Source organism: Leuciscus leuciscus (genome assembly GCF_965113295.1).
Source record: "Leuciscus leuciscus genome assembly, contig: HAP1_SCAFFOLD_985, whole genome shotgun sequence".
In the NCBI taxonomy this organism is placed as follows: domain Eukaryota; kingdom Metazoa; phylum Chordata; class Actinopteri; order Cypriniformes; family Leuciscidae; genus Leuciscus; species Leuciscus leuciscus.
Genome location: NW_028117755.1, coordinates 1 through 10,450, shown reverse-complemented (window position 1 = coordinate 10,450; position 10,450 = coordinate 1). Strand labels below are relative to the sequence as shown.

General features: G+C 35.5%; 2 protein-coding genes across 2 annotated transcripts; both read right to left on the bottom strand.

The window, feature by feature from the left end:
* Positions 1–660: 660 nt before the first annotated feature.
* LOC309492098 (ubiquitin-conjugating enzyme E2 K-like) lies at positions 661–8,683 on the bottom strand. The gene is made up of 7 exons (XM_082191107.1): positions 8,523–8,683; positions 7,020–7,113; positions 6,090–6,148; positions 4,492–4,574; positions 4,300–4,399; positions 2,818–2,946; positions 661–1,507 (listed from the first exon to the last, which is right to left on the bottom strand). The coding sequence occupies exons 1-7, from the start codon at positions 8,592–8,594 to the stop codon at positions 1,433–1,435; spliced, it is 612 nt and encodes a 203-aa protein (XP_082047233.1). The 5' UTR covers positions 8,595–8,683; the 3' UTR covers positions 661–1,432.
* A 424-nt stretch (positions 8,684–9,107) lies between these two features.
* Positions 9,108–10,422, bottom strand: LOC309492100 (microfibril-associated glycoprotein 4-like). The gene is made up of 2 exons (XM_082191108.1): positions 10,163–10,422; positions 9,108–9,601 (listed from the first exon to the last, which is right to left on the bottom strand). The coding sequence occupies exons 1-2, from the start codon at positions 10,341–10,343 to the stop codon at positions 9,369–9,371; spliced, it is 414 nt and encodes a 137-aa protein (XP_082047234.1). The 5' UTR covers positions 10,344–10,422; the 3' UTR covers positions 9,108–9,368.
* Positions 10,423–10,450: the final 28 nt, after the last annotated feature.

Genomic DNA, 10,450 nt, shown 5'->3' with positions numbered 1-10,450 from the left:
GAAAGCTTCTGTAACATTATACACTACCGTTCACAAGTTTGGGGTCAGTCAGAATTTTTATGTTATTTTTTGGGGGAAAGAAATAAAATAAATGAATACATTAATTCATCAAGAATTAATTAAATTGATCAAAAGTGACAGTAAAGACATTTATAATGTTACAAAAGATTCTATTTCAAATAAATGCTGTTCTTTTGATCTTTCTATTCAACAAAAAATCCAGAAAAAAATTGTCCACAACTGTTTTCAACACTGATAATAATAATAAATGTTTCTTAATCATCAAATCATATTAGAATGATTTCTGAAGGATCATGTGACACTGAAGACTGGAGTAATGATGCTGAAAATATTAAAATATATCAAAATATAAATAAGTTATTTTAAATTGTCATAATATTTCACAATATTACTGTTTTTTTGTGTGTGTATTTTCTATAATCAAATAAATGCAGCCTTGAAGGAGCAGAAGAGACTTCTTTTAAAAACATTAAAAATCGTATCAATCCAAAACTTTTGAACGGCAGTCTCTCTCTCTATATATATATGCCAAGATCTGTCTCCATGATCATATATTCAGAGAGAAAGACATCTGTGTGATGATTTTGTGCTCTCAGAACCTGCAGTCAATGCAAACACAGATCATCCAAACATCACATGCTCAGCCATGAAACTAGTGTTTATTTCACTATTCCACAAAGCAATAATAAATAAAGGCATTGCCACATTGCTTTAATTTATACAGACTTTAATAGCTTTATTTACAGATGAACTCGTCTTTCATATATTTGCTTGTGTGTGTGTGTGTGTGTTTGTGTTTTCCAGTCTTGAATGTTTGAGATTAACATCTATGAGTGAATGTACCATTTCAAGTCGTTCTGTTTGACACTGTAGTTTTAAAAATGTTTTCCAGATAAAAGAGCCAATGATTGTGCGGCAGGGAGAAAGACTGCAGTGCTGATTGTGTGTGTGTGTGTGTGTGTGAGAGAGGGGGCGGGGCTACAGTCGGGCTGGAGTCAGATTGCTGCACCGTTCTGAGGGAAATGATGATGATGAAGATTATAAGAGAGAAAGAAAAAAGGCACATCCAAACCAAAATAAGTAAACAAAAGAAAGAGATAGAAAAGTTCACAGTCAGTTCACCCAAAAATGAAAGTAAACGTATCTTTTCCTCGCCCTCATGTTGTTCAAAAACCGGCATTTGTACTGCAAAATCACCAGCCACTCTCTTCATACAGAAAGAGCGGCGTGAACATTCGGCTAAACGTCTCCTGCTGAACAAATACGGGTTCAGAACAACATAAACATGACGTTTTCAGTTTGGGATGAACTATGTTGAGTAAAGGAATGGAAAAGATGGAGAGAGAACAGGAGGATGAAGAGAAAGAGTGTGATTGTGTCAGATCAGGTGCTTTGGCTCCTCGTGTCGGACTCAGTTGCTGAGCAATAGTTCTGTCGCCGTCTCCACGTCCCAGGACTTCGACGACAGCGCCACTATGACTGCGTTCTGCACAGAGGAAAACACAGGATTCTGACGGGAGGAAATACTACACAGACTAAATAGTGTGCAGAATCACATTAGTGGCTTCTAAAGCAGAGCATGTGCACTTGTTAGGGCCCTATGGATCCCACAATGCGGGAAAACGTGGACTGAATCCAGTCATAAAACAGGAACAGGATTTACTGTATAGCTCTATGAGGATGAGAACGCATGAACTTCAGCTCCAGAGCCGCTCTGAGTCACTTCATCAGCATTTACCGATTCATTTAAGAACAACTACTGTCACAAACACACAGAAACTCTCTTCACAGCAACACCTCAAAATAAAAGTTCAGTTTAACTTGAAGAAATTGTGACAGAAATATTTTACAGATGTAAACTCTGTATGATTTATATGATTAAAAGTAATATTGGTTTAATCATATGGTTAAAATTAATGTTTTATGCCTTTATTTGATTGCAAGAAAAATGTAAATACATAACAGAATTTATAGGGGGAATTTATAAATAATAAAAATGATTTATAATATTTTTTCAATTTGTTTTTAAATAAAAATTAGTTATTTTATAAATTGTTGTTTTTATTAATTCAATTAAATATACATGATTTTTGATTATTAAAACTTAAACCAATAAAATGGAATCCAGAAACCTTAACACAGAATTTGGTTTAAAATTTTTTAAATAAACATCAAATGGAATTTGAGAAAAATTAATAAAACCTATTTCAAACCTACACATACTTTTTTGTTAAACTTTTAATAAATTGTTCTTAAATTGATTAAGTTGCATGGTTTCAATTAATTAGACATGCTGTCTGATTCCTAAAATTTAATTTAACCAATAAAAAGGAGTCCAAAAATAATAAAATGGAATTTGGGGGAAAATATAAAGGAGTTCATAGGGCCCTGATTTTTGTACATGCTTTTTGAACAAATATTTTGCATAAAAGTGCAGCAGAAGAAGCTCAGCTGACAAACCTTCTTCCAGTAACATTAATAGAAAGATCATTCAATGTTATCTGGTTTTTAATTATGTTCTCAGAACGTTAGCACAATAACATTATTTATACATCTTGCATACATTTTTTGAAATCCATAAATTGGACGTTCGTCTGACGTTTTTTAAATGTTTCTACTTGTTTCAGAACGTTCAAAAGTAACGTTTGCATAATGTTTGAAGAATGATAAAATGAAATGTTCCCTTAACATTCGTATAACCAAGAAAAATATTTTTTGAAACATTCTGAACATTCAAAAATAACATTTTGTTTTCATAAGTGTGTTTTTTTAGTAAGCGTGTGTTTCGCTACTCACCTTCTCAAAGCCCATGGCGCAGAGCTTGTCTATTTTGCGTGTGTAGTCTGGGCTGGAGACGGGAGCTCCTGCGTAAACATGTGACCAGAGTCGAGCCGTCTGTTTGAACATCTCTGGGTTCTGTTTATACTGGCAGACAGGAAGTAAACACAGTGAAAACAGGAAGTGACCACATCAGCCTGACACCCAAATGAAGCAGAATCTTGTTTCCTTATATTAGCTAGTAATTATGGTAGAGTTATTAGTATCTCTTATTCTAGAACATAACTTTCTGAATTACACGTTTGCAGTCATAAACAATAGTAAAACTACGATGGTACAAAAAAGTTTGAGGTTTTTTTAATGTTTCTGAAAGAGTCTCTTCTGCTCACAAAAGCTGCATTTATTTGATTAAAATACAGTAAAATACTGTAATATTATTCCAATGTAAATCAGCTGTGTTCTATGTGAATATATAGTAAACTGTAATTTATTCCTGTGATCAAAGCTGAATTTTCAGCATCATTACTCCAGTCTTCAGTGTCACATGATCCTCCACAAATCACTCTAATATGAGTTGATGATCAAGAAACACTTATGATTATATTATGATGAATAGAAAGTCAAAAAAGCAGCATTTATTTGTAACAGTGATCATTTGTAACATTATAAATGTCTTTACTGTCACTTTTAATCAATTTAATGCGTCCTTGCTCAATATTAATAAAAATTTAAATAAAAAAAGATTGTCTTTCGAAGTTTAATAATCACATTAGGACGCATCATGATTCCTGTCTTTCTGTCGCCAAATTTAATACATCATGATAATTAAGAGTATGATAATACCATTGAAGATATTTAAAAAAATGTATGGCCTTAAAAATATTTTATTTATTTATTTTTATGATTTATCCGTGCACATCATTATTATTTTAAATTATTATTTTAAATTCATGTCTCGTAATCTTGAATGAGAATAAGTTCCTCTCGCAGCATCTCTTCTCTTCTCTGATGATGTGGGCGGGGCAACCTGTCACTCACATGAGATCAGCCAATAGCAAACCACAACCATCCAATCAATTCCACACAGACAAACTCAAGCCCCACCCACATTTGTTCTCGTTCCTGAAGCGTTTCACTCGGATATACGACACAATAGAGAAGAAAAGATGAGCACAACTTCTGTTTCATGCCCACTTTAAGCACACATGGGGACTCTGAACACTACAGAAACTCTTAAAACCACTAGAGATTTTGCTTTACTATTTGCACGCCCACTTTTTGTTGCTCATTCCCAACACAAGCTCACATATACATGTATTATTTGTTATTATTTCAACTTTGTGGTGTTATTTTTCAATGAATGTTTGTGTTTTGTTGTTTGTAGATGTATTGTTCATTTGTTTTTGATATGTAGTGACTGTTATATGGTGGGACCCCCCCGAAAACAAGATGATTCATCTCAAGGGGTTAATCCTAATAAATACATAATTCTCTATATACCTGATTGGCGACCACAGCGTCCTGTGGATCATCTGGTTCAGCAGCGGCCAGAAGAGCCTGTAGTGACAGTAACACTGTTCGGAGGGTCATGGCTGCCGCCCTGAAACACACACACACACACAGCAGAGAGTTCATCAGTTTCAGTGTTCACTGCTGCTTCACAGCTCTATAGTGCGTTCAGTAAGATCTTACCACTGGTCCTTCAGGATGTCCAAGCAAATGGCACCTGTTACTGAGCTGATGTTGGGATGCCAGATCTTCGTTATAAACCGAACCTGAAAAACATCAGCGGACAAGTGGAATTATTAGTACCTAAAGTAAAAAACATCAGTCAATAGCAGAGCACGCAGCTCACAATGTGACTCAGTTTAAATTCAGTGAATCACAATGCAAATACAAAATGCATCTAAAGCGCTAATATTTGGCGGATTAATGCATCTTGTTGCAATAAAAATCTGCACTACAATCTACAACACACTCTAAAGATGATTGTTCGTGTGCACAGACAACAGAAGTAGAAGAATAAGAAGGTAAATAAGCTTCTTATAGATGCGACTCAGCAGTTTTTATGCTGTAAATGAGATTATGAATCAGAGCCGCCTCAAACGTTGCTGTTGTCAGTCGGCATGCGTCTTGTTTTCTGTGGTTGTGCGCGGGAACATTCAACGTTTAAGTGTGTGATGCACGTGTTCCTGTGCAAAGACATGCCATATCTAAACATATTTTTCTCTTGTTTTACAGTAAAATATTCCACAGTATTTCCATCTTGTTTTCCAGTCGAAATATTAAATATTAATTTACTTGAGAAGCAAAATGACTTCAGATATTAAGTAAAATATATTAAAAATTAATTGACTTTATGCTTAAAACAAGAACAAATATCTGGCAATGCCAAACAAATTTTTAAGTTTGATTCTTAACTTTTTAAGAATTAAGTTTGTTTTTCTGACTCCATTGGTAGATATTTGTTCTTGTTTTAAGTATTAGTTTTTGATCATTTGTTCATAAAACAAGACTTATGAAGAACATTGAACTTTGTTTTTATTGTACTTGTATGAAGGCTCCTGCATAAAATTGTTTGCACAAACTTCACAGCACTCCTGATCTACCATATGATACCAACAGTTAAACTAGATTAGCCAGCGTTTAACCCAGCATTTAACCCAGTGTATAACCCAGTGTATAACCCAGTGTTTAACCCAGTGTTTAACCCAGTGTTTAACCCAGCGTTTAACCCAGCGTTTAACCCAGTGTATAACCCAGTGTTTAACCCAGCATTTAACCCAGTGTTTAACCCAGTGTATAACCCAGTGTATAACCCAGTGTTTAACCCAGTGTTTAACCCAGTGTTTAACCCAGCGTTTAACCCAGTGTTTAACCCAGCGTTTAACCCAGCGTTTAACCCAGTGTATAACCCAGTGTTTAACCCAGCATTTAACCCAGCATTTAACCCAGTGTATAACCCAGTGTATAACCCAGTGTATAACCCAGTGTTTAACCCAGCGTTTAACCCAGTGTATAACCCAGTGTATAACCCAGTGTATAACCCAGTGTTTAACCCAGTGTTTAACCCAGCGTTTAACCCAGTGTTTAACCCAGCGTTTAACCCAGCGTTTAACCCAGTGTATAACCCAGTGTATAACCCAGTGTTTAACCCAGCGTTTAACCCAGCATTTAACCCAGTGTATAACCCAGTGTATAACCCAGTGTATAACCCAGTGTATAACCCAGTGTTTAACCCAGCGTTTAACCCAGTGTTTAACCCAGCGTTTAACCCAGTGTTTACTCACCTTTGGTGGATTAAATGGATACGTCTCTGGAATTTTAATTTCTAGTTGAAATCTGCCACCTACAAAAATGGAAAAGACAGAAAGTCACATAAAAGTAGAGACAAAATCAAAACAATTTATGAAATCAACATTTTAGTGTAAATATATATTCCAGTAAGCATGCATACATGTGTCATCAAGGCATATGTTAAAAAACATAATCTGAAACGTTTAGAAACATCAACATAAACAAGTGCGTGCATTTAGAAAATTGATTGATGTTCCAATGTTAGAAAGGGAAGGTTTTAGAAATGAGACACTAATGTACAAGACGGCTAAATAGTGGCTAAATAACTACACACTGTCATTTCATTCGATTCCTTGTAGAGCTTTGGAATTTGAAAATAACATTAATTTGGTTTTATCTGTATTTAAAATCATTTTAAGTCAACACAGACAAGACTGTACAATATCGAACGCTGATTGCTAGTATTAAAGAGCTTGTGAAGCAGATGATGCATGACAATAAATGGCAGAATCATCTTTATAAAGACCTAGCATTGAGAATGTTATCACAGATATTATTTATAAACAAGAAAAATAAAATGGGTCCCAGTACAGACCCCTGAGGGACTCCTTTAGAGACAGAACAACGATGGCTTGTCTCTTTAAAAGAATGTCATGATCAACTGTGTCAAAAGCCTTCGATAAATCAAGAAAAAGAGCAAATTTGCCTGCAATGAAGGCATTAATAATGTTGCTAAACACTTTGATAACAGCTGTAACTGTGCTATTCTGCATTCAAAAACCGGATAGAAAAGGAGAAAGAAGATTATTTAGGTGCCATTGGCGGGCGTGGCATCAAATAGTTCAGATATCTTGAGATGTATGTGGTTGATCAGGTAAGACAGAAACACAGTTAATAGATCAGAATAATTCCTTTGCTCTCGCCTTCATAAGGTGTATCTGGCGGTCCTGCGATTTCCCCCCTCAGTTCTGTGAAATTCTCATCCACTAAATCAACCTTGATCTGGTTTTTACTCGTCTGTGAAAATAAAAAGAAATGTCAGGAAAATTAGTCAACAAATTATTTTTTAAATAACATCCATTCCACAAAATTGGCCACTTTTGTCCCCAAAATTAGAGCAGAAAATGCCTAGGAAAGTATGGATTAGGTTTCCAACTTTGTATGGTAGCTATTAGTTTTCTTGATGTACTCAAAAATAAACACAGACTCCAAAATTTAAAGTCAAAGCTCGACATTTAAATGGCTAAATCCAAAGTCAAAACCCCTAAACTTCGCAACTAAATCCAAAATTCAAACCCAATAATGCCCAACTCGCCAGAATTCAAAAGGACCAACTCTAGCAAAAACATCCCAGAAAGTTCCGACAAGGCTCTCTCAAAGTTATGAACAAACGTTCTTGGCAAAACATACTTTTGTTAACTGGGATACTGTAGTACCGTGATGATATAAGAAGGTAAAATGCAACTAAATGTAATAAAAAATGTGATCGTTTTTGTACTATGGTAATACTATGGTATTTTTGGCACTCCATTTGTGACTGACAGTTGTGACAACTCACTAGAATTGGTTATACCCAACTAAACCTGTAATTTAAGTTAGATTAATACTAAATGAAGGATCAGAGATTTAGATGGTAAATTCAGTTCATTGTTTCTTAAGTTTTCGTTTATACTCGTGTTAAAAGTGTCACACAACATTCAATACACACATTAGTACATCATAACACAAATTATTTAAAGAATAAACTTTAATCACGAGTCACAAATGAAGGTTTTAATGAAATTTCGCACCCGTAATACAATTATAATAATCATTGTTGTGATTCTGTCGAAACTATTATCAAATCCATGACAAAACTACAATAAAAAGTTTACAAACCTGTCAGCCCACATAAATTAACCCAAATATTCATTGTTGTGCGTCTAAAAATGTTGTTTTAACGTCAAACGTAAGCGTAATATGTGTGTTTACGTAGCACTAGCTGGCCTTCAGTTAGCATGCGGCTAATCACACACACACAGGCCTTTCTTAAAAAACACTATAAACACACATAAATACACATCAAACCACTGCATAAACCCAATAGACACCGCAGAATCGATTAAATAAGCCATTTGAATGTCAGAGAAATGTGTTGTGGCTCGTTTCGGCGGGTTTGGACTCGTTTAAATGCGGTTCGGCCTGGACGGGACAAACATCCCATAATATTCCCCCAAATCGCGTATCTGACACCACAAACACACATAAAACTGCATTGTCTCAATGAAAGAGACAAATCACAGCTGTAGCGGACTCGGTCCGGATCAGAGAGAGTCACAATTGATCCGTCCATCATCTCACATGATTAAATGCACATGTGTCAGTCATAAGGCATGATTGACAGCTGTCAAGCGAAATACACACATGTGTGTAAGTGTTAAACGAACCTCTTCGCTTTTCAGAACCTCTTTAAACTCCCGTTTGATCCGCTGGACCGCGATGTTGGCCATGCTGTTCATACACCACCACCAACAACACACACACACACACACACACACACACACACACACACACACACACACACACACACACAAACACACAAACCGGGAACTCTCTTACTTGACATCTGACCTCTCTTACTTGATATTATATTTCTTAATATGCCATTATATGGTAGAGATTGATCTTTGAGGACTATGATTGCAAAGACAAAAATACTGAGGAAGAACAGCACTTTTTTTGCAGTAGAAGTTCTATTCTATATATATATACATATTATAGAAGTTATATTCTAGCTTTTTTGTCAAATGAATTAAAACATAATGTTGGAAGTTGCATTTTCAACCTGTTGCTAAAACAACTCATTTGCTCCATAGACATTTATGTTTCGAGAACACATTGACATATTGTGTCCCCTTTTATTTACTTGAAACGCTGAATACACTATTTTCCTAATTCATATATGAAGCCCACATGAGTATTGCTATTGTCTATTTAGTTGATTAATACATAAAACACACAAAAACAACATATGGCTTGCATTGAGCATACACTTTTATTGCTTAAAAATCAAAGCAAACAAAGCATTGAAAAGCTTGAAGTCATGGACCCAATTTTTAACATTTTTATTTAAAAGGACAACGAATGTCAAATTATAATTAATTTTTTATGTGCATTTTTTTCTGATGGGAATATGCTGGTCGCCATATTTTAAGAAAGATCCACATGAATGCATTATAGTTGTGGATATGCAAAGCATTTTTAACCCCTGGTCTACATCACGCGTCTGATCTTCATAGTGATGTCAGAGATCTCCAGCTTTTCTTCCAGTGGTACCAGTTGGCCGAAGCATTTATATCCACATTATCTTTCCCCCACAAATACTGACCAGTGGGGTTTGTGCTATAACAATTATTGTACCAAAACCCTCCTGATTTACTTAAAGCACAGGAGCCACCGTTCCAGTTGTCTTGGTCTTTGTCAAAGGTGGAGAACTTCATTCCATTGTGGGTACTCAAAGAGTCACCTGCAAAAAGGAGAAACTTTCATTATAGACACACTTTTATTTATCTTTTCATTCATCTAAAATAAAATTATTTAAAGTCCCCCTGTAGTCAATAATTCTATCCCTTAAAACTCATCTTTGATCACCAAAATGACATATTTAAACGTTTTTTTTTTTCATTGAAAAAAAAAATCTTCATGCCTTTAAATATCTTGAATGTAACCCGACACCCTTGCCTCATTAAGTATACGTGGTTCTGTGAATATGCAAATGAGCACCGCCTCCACTCACTCACTCACTCAGCTCACACGTTGATCTGATTGGTTGTGATGTCAGAAACACCAGCGATTTCAAAGAGTAAAAATACTCAGCAATGGTGTTGTCATGAATTTACACATGGTTTGTCTTAAAGCGTATTAAAAACACCACATAGACACATAAACAACATTTAAAGCTGGATTTCACCACAGAGGGACTTTTAAAAAGCATTTTCTTCCTCCTTAATTAAACGATCCAGCTTGTGTATATTCATCATTAGGGTCACACAAGTGAAAACCTGAAAACATTTGTGGATAGTTTGACCTGCTCCTCCATTTACGAAGCCGCTGATGTGCAGTTTGTACCCATCAGCCTCAGAATCCACAGAGAAGGACTCGTACACAGCGTAGGCCGTTGACCCATCAAAATCCTCCAGATCTACTCTGAGTTTATACTGATTCCTGCGTGTCAGCAGGTGAATAAACTCCAAACCTGTTGAAAACATGAAATGAAACCGGTTTAGCAGGCTAACTCAAAGAAATGTCCAAATAAATCTGCATTTATAGGCTGTGGTCCAGATTAGGGAAGATTTACACATCAACGATAGAAAAG

What these genes read in the sequence shown, in the direction of transcription:
- LOC309492098 (XM_082191107.1), bottom strand. Translation starts at nt 8,594, where the DNA reads ATGAACAGCATGGCCAACATCGCGGTCCAGCGGATCAAACGGGAGTTT. An exon ending in AGGTTCTGAAAAGCGAAGAG is followed by an intron (nt 7,114 to 8,522) that starts GTTCGTTTAACA and finishes TTATTTTCACAG; the next exon opens with ACGAGTAAAAACCAGATCAA. An exon ending in GACATCCTGAAGGACCAGTG is followed by an intron (nt 4,400 to 4,491) that starts GTAAGATCTTAC and finishes TGTGTGTTTCAG; the next exon opens with GGCGGCAGCCATGACCCTCC.
- LOC309492100 (XM_082191108.1), bottom strand. Translation starts at nt 10,343, where the DNA reads ATGTTTTCAACAGGTTTGGAGTTTATTCACCTGCTGACACGCAGGAAT. An exon ending in CTTCGTAAATGGAGGAGCAG is followed by an intron (nt 9,602 to 10,162) that starts GTCAAACTATCC and finishes TCCTTTTTGCAG; the next exon opens with GTGACTCTTTGAGTACCCAC.